This window comes from Heptranchias perlo, chromosome 15 (genome assembly GCF_035084215.1).
Source record: "Heptranchias perlo isolate sHepPer1 chromosome 15, sHepPer1.hap1, whole genome shotgun sequence".
Taxonomy (NCBI): Eukaryota; Metazoa; Chordata; class Chondrichthyes; order Hexanchiformes; family Hexanchidae; genus Heptranchias; species Heptranchias perlo.
Genome location: NC_090339.1, coordinates 46,607,348 through 46,626,388, shown reverse-complemented (window position 1 = coordinate 46,626,388; position 19,041 = coordinate 46,607,348). Strand labels below are relative to the sequence as shown.

Here is a 19,041-nt window from a genome sequence, read left to right as displayed (position 1 = left end):
AACACAATGCTGTCACATCCTCAGGATGTCCAAAAGCACATCACAGCTGTAAATTATTTTTGAAGTGTGGGCAAATGCGGTAGCCAAGTTGCACACAAGGTCCCACATACAGACTGGCTGGCAATTATCTCTGCTTTTGGTGATTGCGGGATAAAGATGGGCTTCGACATTAGGAGAACTCACTTGTTCTTCCTCGATTCGTGCCATGGGACCTTTCACACCCAATGGAGAGGACAGATGGGGTCTTGATATAATGGTGTGCTCATCTGAAGGACAGCACCCCTGACATTGCTGAACTCCCATCGATACTGCACTGAAGTTTCAGCCGAGATTATGTGCTCGAATCTCGTGTGGGGCTTGAACCCTCAACCTTCTGACTCAGGCAAGAGTGCTACCAATGAGCCAAGGCTGATGCCTAACTTCTCATTCATCAAATCAGCTCCATATAAACAAAAGCAATCCATACATATTGAACTGCAGAGAACCAGATGATGTCAGAGAAAGTTTGTTGCAGACAAACATGAAAAGAATGAGCAGAAATTACCCATCAGGCACACAATGCTTATCTAATCTGTTAGTGCAATGTTGTATACCACCCTCCCAAATTGCTGCAATGCTAACACCTGGGAAATCAAAATGAGTAATTGGGGGTGGGGGATTGCATGTGGCGAATTTCCAGAAAACCTCTTGGGAAATTCCTTTGCAACATTCCAAAGCAATGAAACAAGCTACACGAGACCGTGGTTATTCCTGGTGCATCACTAGATGTATATATAAATTAAGTATCCCAAATGACTACATCTTTAATGACAAAACCAAATCTAAAATAGAATAAAGAAATTAATTACTGTGAGCACATTTCTGGGATATGGCTCTTTCATTTCTCATCCTGGCTGACTACACTGGATTGCCCGCACATGTTGTGTGCTCAAGTCCTTGAGTGAGAGTGCTGCCACTGACCAAGCTGATGGCAGGCTTTACTTTGGTTTTGCATAATACTTTGTAGTATCCTTTGCAAATGTTCCTTGTCCCAAACTTAAATGCTGCATTGCAGGACTGAACACCAAGTGCCTTTGTAGGATATTGCATAATGTGTTGTTAGATGTTCATAGTAGGTACAGCACAGGAGGAGGCTATTTGGCCCTTCGTGCCTGTGTCGGCTCCACAAAAGAGCTATCCAAATCAGTCCCATTCCCCTGCCCTTTTCCCAAAGCTCTGTAAAATTTTTTCTTCAAGTATTTATCCAACTCCCTTTTGAAAGTTACTATTGAATCTGCTTCCACCATACTTTCAGGCAGTGCATTCCAGAGCATTACAACTCACTGCATAAAAAATGTTTCCTCATGTTGCCTCTGGCTCTTTTGCTGATCACCTTCAATCTGTGTCCTCTAGTTACTGACCCTTCTGCCACTGGAAACAGTTTCTCTTTGTTTACTCTATCAAAATCCTTCATGATTTTGAGCATCTTTATTAAACCTCCCCTTAACCTTCTCTGCTCTAAAGAGAACAACCCTAGCTTCTCTAGTCTCCCCACATAACTAAAGTCCCTCATCCTTGGTATCATTCTAATAAATCTCTTCTGCACTCTCTAAACCTTGACAGCTTTCCTGAAGTGTGGTGCCCAGAATTGAACACAATACTCCAGCCATGGCCTAACCAATGTTTTATAAAGGTTTAGCATAACTTCCTTGCTTTTGTACTCTATGCCTCCATTAATAAAGCCCAGGATCCCATATGCTTTTTTAACAGCCTTCTTGTCCTACCACCTTCAGAGATTTGTGTACATACACCCCCAGATCTCTCTCTCCCTGCATTCCCTTTAAAATTGTACCATTTAGTTTATATTGCCTCTCATTCTTCCTACCAAAATGAATCACTTCACACTTGTGATAAATTTCACCGGTCCTCCTGAAGTCTTGTTACTATCCTCCACATTGTTTAAAACATTTGAGTTTTGTGTCATCTGCAAACTTTGAAATTGTACCCTCTATACCCAAGTCCAGGTCATTAATATATATGTCAAAGAGCAGTGGTCCTAATACTGACCCCCAGGGGAACACCACTGTATACTTCCCTCCAGTCTGAAACAACTCTTCACCACTACTCTCTGCTTTCTGTCCCTTAGCCAATTTTGTATCTGCACTGCCACTGTCCCTTTAATCCCATGGGCTCTAATTTTGCCAGCAGGTCTATTATGTGGTACTTTATCAAATGCCTTTTGCAAGCCCATATACACCAACTGCACTACCCTCATCAACCCTCTCCATTACTTCATCAAAGAACTCAATCAAGTTAGTCAAATAAGATTTTCCTTTAACAAATCTGTGCTGACTTTCATTTATTAGCCCATACTTTTGCAAGTGCCAGTTAATTTTGTCCTGGATTATTGTTTCTCAGTTACCCCACCATTGAAGTTAGGCTAACTGGCCAGTAATTGCCAGGTTTCCCCCCCCCCTCCCCTTTTTTGAATAGGGGTGTAATATTTGCAATAGTCCAATCTTCCAGAACTGTCATCAGATCTAAGGAGGATTGGAAGATTGTGGCCAGAACCTCTGCAATTTCCACCTTTCCCTCAGCAACGTAGGATGAATCCCATCTGGACCAGGTGACCTTTTCTACTTTGAGTACTGCCAACCTTTTAAGAACCTCCTTTATTTTTAATCTTATTCAATGTTGTTACTACCTCCTCCTTTACTGCTACAATGGCAGCAACCTCTTCTCTAGTGAAGACATATGCAAAGTATTCATTTTTACTCATTCATGGGATGTGGGCATCACCGGCAAGGCCAGCATTTATTACCCATCCCTAATTGCCCTTGAGAAGGTGGTGAGCCATCACCTTCAACTACTGCAGTCCATGTGGTGAAGGTACTCCCACAGTGGTGTTAGGTAGGGAGTTCCAGGATTTTGACCTAGTGACGATGAAGGAAAGGCGATTATATTTCCAAGTCAGGATGGTATATGACTTGGAGGGGAACGTGCAGGTGTTGCTGTTCCCATGCGCCTGCTGCCCTTGTTCTTGTCCTTCTAGGTGGTAGAGGTCGTGGGTTTGGGAGGTGCTGTCAAAGAAGCCTTGGCGAGTTGCTGCAGTGCATCTTGTAGATGGTACGCACTGCAGCCACGTTGCACCGGTGGTGGAGGGAGTGAATGTTTAGGGTGTGGATGGGGTGCCAGTCAAGCGGGCTGCTTTGTCCTGGATGTCGAGCTTCTTGTGTTGGAGCTGCACTCATCCAGGCAAGTGGAGAGTATTCCATCACACTCCTGACTTGTGCCTTTATAGATGGTGGAAAGGCTTTGGGGAGTCAGCAAGTGAGTCACTCGCCATAGAATACCCAGCCTCAGTAGCTCTTGTAGCCACAGTATTTATGTGGCTCGTCTAGTTTCTGGTCAATGGTGACCCCCAGGATGTTGATGGTTGGGGGGTTTGGTGATGGTAATGCTGTTGAATGTCAAGGGGACGTGGTTAGACTCTCTTGTTGGAGATGGCCTGGCACTTGTCTGGCGCAAATGTTACTTGCCACTTATGAGCCCAAGCCTGGATGTTGTCCAGGTCTTGCTGCAAGCAAGCACGGACTGCTTCATTATCTGAAGGGTTGAGAATAAAACTGAACACTGTGCAATCATCAGCGAACATCCCCATTTCTGACCTTATGATGGAGGGAAGGTCACTGATGAAGCAGCTGAAGATGATTTGGCCTAGGACACTACCCTGAGGAACTCCTGCAGCAGTGTCCTAGGGCTGAGATGATTAGCCTCCACAACCACTACCATCTTCCTTTGTGCTGGTATGACTCCAGCCACTAGAGTTTTCCCAATTTCCATTGACTTCAATTTTACTAGGGGTCCTTGATGCCACACTCTGTCACATGCTGCTTGGATGTCAAAGGCAGTCACACTCACCTCACCTCTGGAATTCAGTTCTTTTGTCCATGTTTGGACCAGGTTTGTAATGATGTCTGGAGCAGAGTGTTCCTGGCGGAACCCAAACTGACCTTGCCTCAGCCATGTCCTCTGCCTCTACAAGATTATCTTTTTTGTCCCTAATCGGTCCCACCCTTTGACTACCCTTTTTACTATTTATAAAAGATTTTTGTGTTCCTTTTATGTTAGCTGCTAATCTATTGTCATACACTCTTTTTGCCCCTCTTATTCCCTTTTTAGATCTCCTCTGTACTTCCTGTATTCAGCCTGGTTGACTACTGTATTATGAACCTTGTGTTTGTCATAAACCTCATTTTAATCTTTCTCTAGTCATCCAGAGAGCTCTAGATTTGGATGCCCTTCCTTTCCCCTTCGTAGTAATGTGTACTCTGTACCCAAACCAACTCCTCCTTGAAGGCTTTCCATTATTTGGTTATTGTTTCGCCTACCAATTTTTGATTCTAATCCACCTGGGCAAGATCTCTATCACTCACTGAAATTAGCCCTCCTCCAGTTAAGTATTTTCAAATTTGATTGTTCCTTGTCATGTTCATAACTGTTGTAAACCTAATATTATGATTGCTGTTCCCCAAATGCGCTCAGTGAAACAGGCGCCACTTGTTCCACTTCGTTCCCTAGAAACAGATCCAGCACTGCTTCCTTCCTTGTTGGACTGGAAACACACTGTTCAAGAAAGTTCTCTTGTGCACATTTCAGGAATTTCTCCCCCTCTTTGCCCTTGCATTGTTACTGTCCCAGTTTATAATAGGACAACTGAAGTCCTCCATTATCACTAGCTGTTGCATCTTTCTGTAATTTGCTTGCAAATTTGCACCTCTATCTCCTTATTACTATTTGGTGGCCTATAGTATACACCCTGTAGTGTAATCACTTCTCTATTGTTCCTTAATTCTAACCAAATAGATTCTGTCTTTGACCCCTCAACTATATCATCCAGTGCTATAATAGTTTCTTTGAACAATTCTGCCATTACCCCCCCCCCCCCCCAATCCTTTCTTTCCTTCCCTATCTTTTTTGAATACCTTGTAGCCAGGAATATTAAGTACCCAAACCTCCCTTCTTTGAGCCAGGTCTCTGATCGCCACTATATCATAGTCCCATGTGGCAACTTGAGCCTGCAGCTCACCAATCTTATTTACCACGCTATGTGCATTTACATACATGCACTCTAAACTCATCTTAGATTGCCTCGCATTTGCCCCCTGTCTGATTCCTCCTATTTCTGAATTATTCTATACTCTAGTGCTTTTTGTCCCTTCCAGCCCTCTGTGCACCTTGGATCTCCTCTCTAATGTTTCATCCTGGTGCCCATCCCCTTGCCAAATTAGTTTAAATCCTCCCCCACAGTGCTAGTTAACCTCCCTGTGAGGACATTGGTCCCAGCTCTGTTGAGGTGCAACCTGTCCATCTTCAACAGATCCCTCCTGCCCCAGAACTGGTCCCAGATTTGGAAAAAGTGGCTTTAGTCTGGTTGGCCACAGTTAATTGTGTCATATACACACGTCAAACATGTTATATCATCATAACTATTCTTCAGTGCTAATGATAACCCTTGTTCTATGTTTTCAATTGCTCTTGTGCTAATTAAATGTTTTAATATCTGTGATGTAGTCTTCAAATCTCCAAACAATAAGTACTACAGAAGCTAAAAGGTTTAAAGTTATTTTCTACAAATTATGATTTAATCTACTGCAATGCCCTTTGCTTCCAGTTTACTTTTGTTCAAATAATGGTTTATTTTCCACTCCACAATGTGCACACAGCTGGCCTCCATTCTGAAACTTAAAAACTAAAACTCCAACTTGAGTTGCCACATGTTTTGTGAAAGAATTTTGCTTCAGCCATGTTCTGAAACATATCCCTTCCCTAAGGATTACAATTGTTGGTTGGTTTTGGAAAAACTGGTTTCAGTCTGGTCGGCCACAGTTAATTATGTCATGTACACACATCAGATATTGTCTAATTTGAACAGATGTGTTTTGACTGTTACCAAGGCTTTGGCTGTGGTCCAACCAGATAGATCTGCCCAACCTTCCAAAGTGTGCTTTGACCTGATCTCAATTATGTGGAGAAGTAATGAAAAGGTTAATTGCACCTTTTAATAAGTAGTCCTTCATGACTCATCTTTGTTTGCTTCTGAATCTATGCTTAGCTTGAGTAAAGGACTCTTTTCTGGGGATTTAGAGCTTTACGTTTTTAAGAAAGTTGAGGATGGAATGGATGATGTGTCAGTTTGTAGACCAACATTGGTTTTTATTTGTAAAATAACTAAGTGTGGAATAGGGAAAGTCATATGTGAACACTGTTAATTTCAGCTTTTGAATTTTGACCCCAGACCTATATTAATTTACCTTTTACAAATTTTTGACTTCTGTTCCCAGCCAGCCTACAGTGATCTTGCTTCATTCCTATTTTGTTCCAAGTTTTTTTAAAAATCTTTCAATGTTCATGTAAACAAGATGAGTTGTGCTGTATGACTACCACTGGTATGGTGAAAGTGACCCAATTTCATTTTGAAATAATTTCAGTTTCAAACTCTTACTGAATTTCTACATTTTTGTTTAAAATTCTGCTCAATCAAACTAGAGGCGTCCAGTATTGAAAATGTTGAACTGTTTTGCTTGTTAGGGATATGAGTTATGATTGCATGTTAAGATTTTATTTCTGTATTAACACTTCTGATTCAGAGCACTTACTGTCACCTTTTGGGGCAGTTTTCTTGGTTCCAGCTTTCAATTGATTTCTGTATTTCAGACTGTGGATAGCCCGTCAAAGATGCCATTTCCCTTTAAGGTGTTGAAGGCATTGGATTCAGAAATTTACCGCAATGTGGAGTTTGATGTTTGGCTCGATAGCAGGAAAGGTATAAGCCATAAATAGTGGTGCCACATTTTCTTAGATTTGGGGAGAGTAGGGAAGGTGCACGTAAACTTAGCCAAAGGCCTAAAGGTATTTAAATAACTCAGCACAGCTAATTCTAATGTCGAAAGAGCAATTGTGACAAGATCCTGTTCGATCTAGAATTACTAATGTAATGGTTTTAAAATGCTAATGAAGACATCCCTACAGTCAACCTGTATCTGACTCCTGATGGCATAACTAGAACCCACAAAACCGTGTCTATGTAGCAGGACTGGAAATCCGCTGCTGCTGGTTGGGTATTTGATTTTTGTTGGGATAAATGACAGTTGTGTACCAAAAAACAAAATACCAGGATGCAGGAAATTGCACTTCAAAACCCTGCTATCCTAGTCATTTTCTCTGACTAGTACCAGTTGAATTATGTCTACTCCTGATATTTGGTCAGAAACAGCACCACGTTAGTAGGTTTTCTGTTAATAAATGGATGCTACCTTAAAGTATACATGCAGATTGATTAGTATGCTTTTTTGGTGAGGCAGTAAGGTAAATCTCTCATGCCAAGTGACTAATCAGGTTTGTGTTGCATTTTGCAAGGCATCAGATTGGTTTTATTCTTGTTACAGAGCAGCAGAAGGTGGATTATATGGTGGTTTCTGGAAGGCAATACTGCTTAGGGGACAAATGTCAGGTGAGTTACTGTCAGGAACTGAGCAATATATTTAGCAATGTTAATGTGTTTAATACATTTTGATTAAAATGCTTGTTTTAATTGGTAAGAAATTACTGAAGTTTTTGTGGCCACCCTTTTTAAAGCTGTTGGTGGCTGTGGTTGTCCAGAAGTTGCTTTCTCCTGTTTTTATTCTGTGTTAGCAGTGACTGCCTCAATCATGTCTTGATGTGGAGATGCTGGTGATGGACTGGGGTGGACAAATTTAAGGAATCTTACACCACCAGGTTATAGTCCAACAGTTTTATTTGAAAATCACAAGCTGTTGGAGCTTACCTCCTTCGTCAGGTGAGTGAGAGGTTCTCTCACTCACCTGACGAAGGAGGAAAGCTCTGACAGCTTGTGATTTTCAAATAAAACTGTTGGACTATAACCTGGTGGTGTAAGATTCCTTAAATCAATCATGTCTGACATTGACTTTTTGTAAAAGAAAGAACTTGCATTTATATGGCTCCTTCATATCCTTGGGGCATCCCAAAGCATGTCACATGAATAACTTTTTGAACTGTTGTAGGCAACAGCCACAATGGTCCCACAAATGGCAAATGAGAGAAATGACCAGCTAATCAGTGTGAATAGGAGGCTGGCAAAGTTGGAAATAGATGAACCACTGACTTAGGTTTTCAAAAAAGTTCAAATATTTAAGTGAGCCTTGTATTGATGTGGGAACATCACCAGGTCCCATGCCTTTTACAGTGCCACTTCATAAGGTGCACGATTGCCCCAGTCATTTCTCCCTTGGCTGAAATCAGGAACTCTCTGGGGCTGAGCATAAGCACACATCCACATTTCATCACCTTTTTAAATAAGGTTGGAGAGATGGATAGGGAATAGAAATAGGAAATTGTGTTACAATTGGCTAAACGTTGCTTCAAAAGTTAAAGTTTTAAGAACTAGTATAATGTCCTTATTCTGCCTCATACAGTTCCAGTTTTATATATGGCAATTTTTTTGGCATCCTTATTCTGCTTCCTAATGCATGTTAAAAGCTTACTGGTTAAGAAACTGTAAGCAACATGTAACAGTTGCTTCCAGTTTTTTTTAACATCTAATTCTGTAGAATAGACCAAATTAATCCAGTTACATAATTTGTATTTTAACATCAGGCACCTACTGATTCAAAAAAGTATCTCTCCATAGGTGAAACTTGAGCAAGGAGGAAAATACTACAATGCTCATATACAAGAAGCAGGACAAGATGGCAACTCAGTGACCGTCTTCATAGAAGAGCTAGCTGAAAAGTTAGTTTCCCATAGTTTTTCTTAATTACAAAAATGTGACTGTTGTAATGTCACCAAGTTACGTAATTGTAGCCACAGTAGAAACTGACCTTTGTGTTCCCTCCCTTAAGGGTAGGGTACTTGGTTAGTTAGTGTATAATGAGCACCATCTCCTGGAAGCAGGAAATATAATTGGAATTGTACCAAATTGTAATTTTGATTGTGAATCTTAATTCTACACTGGGGGAAAAATGAAACTGCTAGATGGCAGTTGCCAAAACAATTGAGTCCAAATCTATATTTTTCAATTACTTTTTTTATGAAATAAACATAGTTAATGGAGAATATTAATATGGTATGAAGTTAATAGGAAGCACATTGAAACAAGTGCACTTGTTCAGACATATACCAGGTTGGCTTCAAACAGTTTTAAGTATACGAGGGTAATGGCACCTCAATGTAAGAATGTGAGGTAATGGGTTCTGTAAAACATAAAATCATCTCAACTTGAAACAACTTCAAAATGTTAAGTTTTACGTCTTTTTTACACTTAAACTCAGCTTTAGTACTGTACTGCCAAATCTGACATATATATTAGCGATACCAGTAATGGGGGAAAGTTGGTCATAATAGAGCTAGCTTGCTTTACTTTCTTGCATCCCTTCTTCAATTTCTCCCCTCCCCACCCACCCTACACGAAAAAATAAAAAAGCCAAGCTTCATTCCCTAACCAAGCAGACAAGCTTCCATTTTTGCCAGTCATCTCCTGGCGTGTCTATTGATCACTAACTGCTCTTATAAACCACCTAGTGTGAATTGCTGCAAAATGTTGACTGTCATTAGACAGCCTTTGCTTTGCACTTCGCATTGATCAATAAGGGATTGTTGCATCTTACTAGTGTTGCCACAGTCTCCATGACTACCTCTCCATGATAAGAGTACTGTAGCTTTGTATTGAAAATACCTGACATTATATAATTTTTGCAACTTGAGACCTGCATCTAGACAATCCTTTTGTGGGTTAGGTAGTGTAGCTGTTGCTGTGGTGCTGTTGGGTTTTCTCTTCCCTGAATAGCCAGTTATGCATACTTTTGCTTGCTTTGGTACATCTCAATGTAGAGGAAATGAGAGCAATTTTCAGTCTAGGCTGCCCATTAAGTGATTATTACCACATTTAAAAGCAATTTTTTTTTAGGCCAGATATTCTTCTTAAAAAGAAAGGGAATAAAATGAATAAACCAAGAATGCTGGATATACATGAGGTCAATCAGCATCTCTAAAGAGAAAAGACAATAATTTGGGTACATTTCAGTCATGGATTATTACAGCTTTAGTAAGGCCTCATTTGGAATATTGTGACCAGTTAGGTTCCCCTACCTCAGGATGGACATTGAGTCTCGAGAGAACGACACTAAGGATGATTCCCAGCCTAAGATCATTGAGCTATGAAGATAGACTTGATGTTTTGGATTTATACTTACTGGAAAGTTGGAGACCTAGAGGGCATCTGATCCAAGATTCCTAAAGGCATGGACAGTGTGCATATAGTGTGTTTGAGGTGATGGTTTGGGTGAAACAACGTCGCTCATACAAACTGAGGAAGCAGGGAGTAAGAGAAGCCTGGAAGCTTTACTGTTCCTGGAGGGTGATCAACCTGTGGAACAGGATTCAAGGAGAGGCATTGACAACTGATACTACACAATCCTTCAAGAAAGCGTGAGATAGATTTCTGGAAAACTAGGTGATCACAGCAAGAGAAAATTATTCTGGAAGAAATTCAATGGATCTGGGGCACACCTGACTCATTAAGTGCTAGAGAGGAATTTTTAACAGTGGCCTGTTGATTTGGCTACAGGTATCTTTTTGCCTAGTGTTTTTGGGGAGAGGGGTAATCTCGAACAGAAATAAAATCACTGAAGGATGGGGAATGGCAGATGGCCTATTCTCATCCTAGATATATGAACATAAGCACATAAAACAAAGTGGAAGGAAGAGGTGCTTGGTGGTGGGTTTTTAAGTTTTTTATACTTTTTCTGTTTAGTTTGCAGTTTATTTAACCAATTAATGTCTTCTGTCTGATTTGGGTTGATGGTTATAGTTCCTCTTTTTTTCTTCAATCCCATTAACTGCATGCTTATCTTTCAGTTTTGAATTGTGACAAAGGATTATTCCCAAACACTAACTTGTCTTTGCTTATAGATGTTGATGGACTTGCTGTATATTTCCTGTGTTGTGTAGAAATACAACTTTGCGTGCCCCATGATTATTCAGTGAACAGTTAAGCTATACGGAGCAAGACGGTTCCAAGTCTGATCTCTGGTCCACGTTGAGTTAACTGATCTCAACAATGGTAGAAGTGCTACAATGGATCTCGTGCCCTTGGATTAAGGAGGGAAAGATTGCTGTCTAGTTTCCCTTGATGGAAGTGGATGTCAATTGAGGACAGGTTCAAGCTCACCTGTGATGCCCTGTGGTCAAGGCTCACATGTAAAATGGGTATTTGAGGATGGTTGCTGCTTGTGGAACCATGCCGCAGCAAGGAGATACTGCTTTTGGGAGTGAAGAAAGGTTGATATGCAAGACGAGAGAAGAAAAAACTTATAGCATTGCATTGTCTTCTCATTGCTCTTCCTCCCTATAGTACCTCTGGGAAGGATGACGTGATTGTGGCCAGCTTGTGCAAAGTAGCAGTGCCCACAATTTTTGCCAATTGACTGTTATTTTGTTTTTAAGATATATAGAACATAAGATGCCTAAACTACTTTTCCTAAAGGAATAGCTATTATATTGCTAAGTGGAATAAATGAAGTGTTACAAGGTAAATAATTGAGAAATGGCATAGCATGTGTTTCAAAAGACTCAACAGAATATCGAGAAAAGCAAATGCTGATTTTGTTAGAATAATTGCACTGAGGTCTGTCTTGAAGTTGTTGTGAAAAATAATTTTAATTACTCCCAGGCACACTGTTCCTTTGACAAACCTGAAGCCTGTGACTCAAGTAACACCAGTTCCTGCCTGGAGTATTGTTTCAAACAGAAAAGGTGGCAACTACCAGAAGATACCCAGTGGATATGTTTCGGAGTTAGGTTAGTAATGAGGAGAATGCATTAATAGATTAAATATCAAAACTTGGCTTCACTTCTACCTGTCAACTGCAGGAGCCTTGCAGCTCAAATCATATTGAGTCCCGATCGAAGCACTAGATTTCTTTTTTGGCACTATCAAATTATCAACATAAATTGCGTTACTACAAAGTTTGAGAGTTTGAAAATAAGGTGAGTATTTAAGGAAATGGATAGCATTTATTTCACCAGTCTGTCCTTTATGTGAATCCGGCCCAAACTGGTGTACTAGTTTCTTCTCTGCTGCTTTATCTTCAACTCTCCCAGTCATTGGAGTTTTATGGTCTGTTTGTTGATTTCCATAGTACAGTTTGATTCAATCTGGTATTAGTTTTCTTGAATTTAAACTGTTGTACTCTGTTACTTCCCACCCCCGCCCCAATCAAAAGAGTGGAAGCAGCTTACGATCCTGCATAATAAAATTCAGTAAATTACTGACCATTTTAGGGAATTGCATTGGAATAGCTTTTCATGAGATGTGTTTTTTAACGCCAGGGGCGTTTGTTGTGTTTGGTCAATTCTATACTCAACTTGCTGACCTTTTATCATTACAGATCTTGATCCAAAGTCTCGCAGACGATTTATAAAGAAGATTCGTGGGAAGCAGGTTTTTATGGCATTTGCTTATGGCAGGGGTCAGTCTGTGCTTCCTCCGCGTTTGCAACATAATCTTCCCTCTGGAAGATCTTCTCCCCTTCCTTCACCTCAAAGTGGCAACTTTGCTCATTATGACCAGTACAGGGTCCCTCCACCGCAAAGAACTGGAAGAAACAACTATGCTCCATCCAGGTTTGCGAACAGTGAACGTTTAGGGTTGGGACTTTTAAGATTTAGACTTTGGGAAAGTAATCAGTTGCGGCTGTCAATTATAACAATGGTCATGTTATATAGAATTTTAAATTTATAGGTGTTGTGCAGTCCCATTTGTTATGTTGGTTATCCTTTGCACGAATATAATGGCCCATCTCAAATGTGAATTAAATATGATGTGGAGATGCCGGTGATGGTTGAGGATTATTGAATATTCTGGAATTTTGATTGTAAGCTGCAATGGAGCATGATAAAATGAGGGCAATAGATGCAAGTGTCACCAGGATAGTGGAAAAACTTGTTACTTCACCTTTTTAAAGGAACTCCATTGTATACCATGAAATTAATATTTTTGAATGCAATTACTTGTGCAACCATGGGGGAGGGTGTTAAAATGGAAAGTAGAGGGAATGAGGGGGACATGGTTGCATCTCTGTAGTGACTAGCCCATGTTTTTTTATCATAAGACAGGTATTGTTGAAAGTAATTAATTCCCAGTCTTAAGTGAGTTAAGAAAATGTGTGGAGGGGAAAAAAAACTTTGTTTTTCTGACCTTTTCCTCTCCAGGAATCAGGCCACTCGATTTGTAAGTCAACATGGCTTTGTTGATCCTGACTACATCTATGGCTTTTCTGGCTCAGGAAAGAGGTGTTATCAACATTATGACAATTTCACCTATAGATCTCGGTAATAGGTTTTAAACTTTTGTTTTAAAATAGTGTTGCCAGATTATATGATTTTTTTTTAAGGTTAGGATTCTAGCCAGCAGATGTGTTTTTTTTTTAAAGTGGGCACTCTATTTTTGAAACATTCTGCGGTGGGTGAGACAAGTACATACAGCTGATTTCTCCTTATCTAGAGGACTCTGTAGGTATTAAAAGAAAAAAACTGAATGCTGGGAATGCACAGACAACCAGAAGATGTTATCAACCCAGGCAACTGAAGGCTGTACTTTTGAAGGTGGAGTGGAGGGAGGGGAAATGCAAAGTACAGGACTTCCCTTCAAGGAGAATGATAAGCTAGTCTAATAGTTGTGAGCAAACTTTCACAATACAAGATAAAATTAGTGGTTAGAAATGCATGTGGTAATTAAGATCAGTCAGTACAGATTTGTTGAGTGATTGGATAAATAAAGGGAATATAGTAGTTTTACTGAGCTGAGAATCTATCTGCAACCTGACAGACAACCAATGAATCTTCACATTCCCAACCCTATAATTTATGGGATTCAACAATAACTTGGAAGTTTTTATGATTCTATAAACTTCTCAGTCATTTTTGACTCTGGGAGCTGCATTTATGATCTCTAGTTTACTGTCCCAAAGAAGCTAATGCATGTTGATTTGAAGCAATCATTTCATTTTCAAGTTTAAAATAGTGTTCTCAAATTTCTACTGTATAATTAAATGAGCTGAGGGGTAGTCCTAACATTTTAGAAATTCTCAAGGTCCCATTGGAATGAGTGGAAGCATATCAGTCAAAATGATATGCATTATGAAATGTACTCTGACAAAAGCTTCACATTCCCTCCACTCCAGAAAAGTTCTGTAAATATTGACTCATTTTGTCCTAGAATTCTAGTCCCTTTAGTAAAATTTATCCACACTCATGGACATTACCTCGTGTGCCTGAGGGCCGATAACTTGCTTGTTTCTGGGTGTTCGTGCTGCTTTGATGCAAGCTACTTACATTGCATGAGAATAGACTGATAGTTCTTAGAACTGGTTGCCCAGTTGTAGTGTGTCTACTTCAGATTTTAATTAAACTTTTTTTTTGGACTTTTTTTGAAATAGTTATGCTGGGTCTTGTTTGTATTGATGTGGGGAAGGGGAGAAAGATGCTGAACAGAATCTCTGGAGCACGCTCAGGAGCTAAATTGTGTCTGGGCCATTCATGTTGCTTCCAGTTAATTAGTTTGAGCATCTTTGGTAAAAATATGAGACCAGATCACCTGCTAATGTTCCTTGCTGGAGGAAGGTGTATGGCATATGGTGACTTGAAGGAGGAAGGACAGAAGAAAATCAGTTTGGAGGGGAGGTGAAAGACAGGCATATTAGGGAGCACCTTGGTTTTATGTAGTTTTCAACTCATTGCAAATGTGAACTTCCAAGACCAAATGTTAATCTATGTAACTTCTTCCATGCTTATTATCTGATTTTCATTAACTTTTTAATACTACCTTCCATCTTCCCAATTCTTGCTGGCTAACATTTTGCAACTTAGTGCACAGTAGAGTAAGAGGTTTCAAGGGAAACGGAAGTACATTCTGGCATTAGGAAGTATTGCATAGTTTTTTTAAAAAGTGAAATCTGTGATTTCAGAATTAATCTAGCTTTTGTAGCAGTGGGTTGTTAGTTTATTCAAAACTGAAAAGGGAGCTAAAATATATAAACAAATTACAATTGAAGGATGTTGCATTTTGATCTATAATGGACTTAAAGTACAAAATGTCATCCTTTAACAATAGATTTCAGTTTTGAGAAGGGTTTTTTCACCTTTTTTGTACTGCCTGTAAGTGTGAAATCGTTCAGAAATAGTTTGCTATGTCCCTGTAGCACGACATTAATTGTACTTTGTGAATCCATTTCCTATTTTCCACAAGCTCTTACAGCAGAAGTCGCAGACCCATTCAATATGTTAACAAGGATTGCCAGTTTGGCTATATACCAGAAAATGCGGAGGAACCAAGAGCAATTGAAGAAACTGTAGCTTTCTATGAAATTGAAGAAGGAAACGAGCCAGCTTTTCCTGCTGTACACGTGAGTGAATACCTGAATGTACTATTAGCTTATATATGCCAACAAAAATATTAAGGATCAGGTCAATGTTAAACTTGTATTTGCATCCTATAAGCACATCCACCTACATCTTTAAAAGAGCACATCTCCTTAGTGGCATTGCTTAGTGTGTCAGAGGCTATATTATGAAATAAGCATGTGCTTTCTGCAAGACTTAATATTACCGGTAGATCTCCCATGGTATTGATTATGGTAAGTCACAGGACACACTATCTCTTGCCTGTGAGTTGTTTTCATGTTAATAATGTGTTCTTGTACTCTTTATGTTTCACATTTGTCCCTTTTTGTACAATTTTGCTTTTTTGGATGTGTTGTGTTCTTTTGCACTCTTGAGGGTCATGGAAGATGTCGCCAGGATGGCAGTGGAAACAACATGAAGGCAATAATATAACTGCCTTCCCTATGTTCTACAGTGCCTTCACACCATTCCATCATCTGTCTCATACAGATGGAATTATTGCCCTGCATCCAAAGTGATTTTTCAAGGGCCAGCAGAGGGCAAAGTGGGCATAACTGATTGTCGAAGAGCAGCCAAAATTGGTTAAATGCAAGAATATACAAGAGAGCACCTGGACAGAAATAGGACTGCTTACCAGATATTTAATAATATAAAAAAGCAACTCACCTAATCAACTATTTTAAAACAGGCTTACAGTTGATGGTATGCATTTCCTGGGCATGAGCACAAATCTAGTTTGACAATTCTACATAGTACTGAGGGAGTACTACATTGTCAAGAGATGCCATTCCTCAGATCTGCTATTAAACCGAGGCTCCATCCACCAGTTCTGGTGGTTCATATGGATATCAAAGATCCCATGGTGCCATTCTGGGGAACATGTTCTGGCTAGCATTTATTTCTTGATTGACCTCATTGCTGTTTGTACATAAAGTTTAAAATGGCTGCAGCCTGCACTTGCATGAGGGAGACTGCATTTCAAAGCAGTTCATTTTCTATGAAGCATTTTAAAACCTGATCAGGCACTATAGAAAGGCACATTTCTTTCTGGGAAACCACAAGGTTTCCTTCAAACTCCTCTTTGCAGAAGCTGGTTACATTTACTACTTTTTCTACACTGTGTTCTCCACTCCCAAATGCTTAATGTTGTGTAACATTTTATGATATGGCGTTAATTTATAGTTGCATTATGACAATAAGACTTCCATGATTTGGGATTTAACGTGCTTGATCTTTCTTTAATTGATGTAAATTTTCCACTAAGGTTTTTCATTCAAAAACCTAAAATCACCAAATTAATCTCTACTTTTTATTTACAGAGCCAGTCTGCTTCCTCTCCAATTGTACAGGCTCCAGCTGGGTACTGGGTAACTAGAAGAGGAAGCCCGGTCTCTGCTGGCAAGCAGGTCAATTCCTCCTCTGAAGATGCTGATGAACCAAATGATGGTGGTGAGTAGGAATATGCGATGTTGAAGAGTTTCCATTGATCTAATTACACCAATTTTATTTTCCAAATTGACATTTTGTGGGTTGATGCTCTTCCACCATTTGCTGAAGACGATATTGAATGTTTGCAGCTTTCCCAATGGGCTTTGCCAGTCACTCATGTTTTGGTAGGTTTTTTTCCTCATTCCATCAATCAGTAGTCCAAAACTTGTCTGACTACATCATGGAGGATAGCAAAGATTGAAAACGAGTTGAGACTAAGATTCAATCCTGAGCCCTCTGTCTGGGTGCCTCAAAACAGGATTACCTCTATAGCAACCAGGCGATTCAAATGGGTTTAAGCTCTTTCATGAGAAGGGTATAGAGGCATTGGTGAGGGTGCAAAAAAGATTCACAAGGCCTTATTAGGAAAGGCTGAACAGGCTGTGGCTCTTTTCTCTAGAAAAGAGAAGGCTCAGGGGGTGACCTGATACAGAATGTGGAACGTGCTACCACTAGGAGTAGTTGAGGCAAAATAGTATAGATACATTTAAGAGAAAGCTAGATAAGCACGAGGGAGAAAGGAATAGAAGGGTATTCTGACAGGGTTAGGTGAAGTAGAGAGGGAGGAGGCTCATGTGAAGCATAAATGCTAGCATAGACCAGTTGGGCTGAATGGCGTGTTACTGTGTTTCAATGTAACTTAATGATTGTTCAGTTTCCCCTGACATTTTTGTTGGGTAAATCTGCCGGGCAGCTTTATAATGCTGACCAGGAAGATTCCAAGACTTTCAATGCTAAGTTATAAAAGTTGGCTAAATTGGTCTTCAATCAAAACAAAAACTAAGAGGGGTAAGTTGCACAGAAATTACAACAAAGAAACTGGCCATTCAGCCCAAACAGTTTGTCATGATCTTTATACTTCTTGTGAACAGTAGTCCTAATCCCATGTGCCCACTCTTCCCAAATCTTTTTATCTCCCTATCCTTCAACCACCTATCTAACCTATTCTTAAAAATTGACATGGTCTCTGCTTCAATCATCAGCTCTAATAGTGCTTTCCATAGCCTCTCAATACTCTCTAATAAACGTTCATCCTGTTCTCTGCCCTAAATCCTAGTTAATCTTATGTCTATACCTCCTCATTCTAAACCTCTCCATTGCTGGAAACAGTCTGTTTCTATCTACTCTGTCCCCACAATCTCCTCTTCTACTGACAACAGCCCCAATTTTTTTCAATCCTTCCTTCATATTTGTATTTCCAGACAATATCCTAGTGGCTCTGCACTATACCTACTCTATTGCCTCAATATCCTTCCAACAGTGTGGAGCCCAAAACTGCTCACAGTATTACAACTGTGGCCTTACTAAGGTTTTATATGGATTCACCATTACATCTTGACCTTTTACATTCTATATCTCTTGCCATAAAATCCATGTTTCAGTTGACTTTATCTGTGGTCTCATCTACTTGAGTTGCTGCTTTTAATGTCTTGTAAACTTGAACCCTAAATCCCTCTGCTCTTCTATATCGCCCAATCTCTTCTCCTCCTCCTCCTCCTCCCCCCCCCCCCCCCCAAACAATCGAAGTGTAATTTTATTATATCAAAATGTGCCACTGCACACTTAACGTTAAATCCATCTGCCACTTTTTAATTTTTGCCTATTCCATGACTTTATCCCCATGCAGCTGCTTTTGGTCTGCAGAATTATTTACTATGCCTCTTATTTTAGTGTTGTCTGCAAATGTGGACACCATTCCCTCTAGCCCTACATTCAAATCATTGATGTAAACAATAAATAGAAGCAGTCACAGACAGAACCTTATGGGACATTATTGCCCACTCCCAATCGCTTAGACTGCCATTAGCTCCTACTCCATGTTTCCGCCTTTCTAACAGGTTTCTAATCCTACCCACTATAGATTCCTTGTACTTTAAATCTCTGCTTCTGCTCCTGTCTCTTAAGAGGGAATTCCATAGAGTAGAACAAAGGTGCCTGAAGGTTTTTCCACCCATGACACTGCATTCATCCACTGAGCCATCGGGGCTATAGAGTTGCTATGCATGAACTTTATACTGAAATTTAAAGTAGCCACATGTGCGTACTTGGCATTGATATTGTGGTATCTTAAGTAGCAATACTGGTAGCTCACTGTTGTTCATTTTTTCACAT

The 19,041-nt window shown here is 39.9% G+C and overlaps 1 protein-coding gene across 1 annotated transcript in view; it reads left to right on the top strand.

Annotated features, from left to right (window-relative positions):
* Nucleotides 1-19,041, top strand: part of alg13 (ALG13 UDP-N-acetylglucosaminyltransferase subunit) — a 76,328-nt gene that overhangs the window by 36,165 nt on the left and 21,122 nt on the right. The window contains exons 13-20 of the mRNA XM_067996744.1: nucleotides 6,697-6,805; nucleotides 7,428-7,492; nucleotides 8,672-8,772; nucleotides 11,711-11,838; nucleotides 12,429-12,663; nucleotides 13,252-13,371; nucleotides 15,287-15,443; nucleotides 16,761-16,890. Coding sequence (XP_067852845.1) covers nucleotides 6,697-6,805; nucleotides 7,428-7,492; nucleotides 8,672-8,772; nucleotides 11,711-11,838; nucleotides 12,429-12,663; nucleotides 13,252-13,371; nucleotides 15,287-15,443; nucleotides 16,761-16,890 — 1,045 coding nt within the window. The remainder of the gene's footprint in view (nucleotides 1-6,696; nucleotides 6,806-7,427; nucleotides 7,493-8,671; nucleotides 8,773-11,710; nucleotides 11,839-12,428; nucleotides 12,664-13,251; nucleotides 13,372-15,286; nucleotides 15,444-16,760; nucleotides 16,891-19,041) is intronic.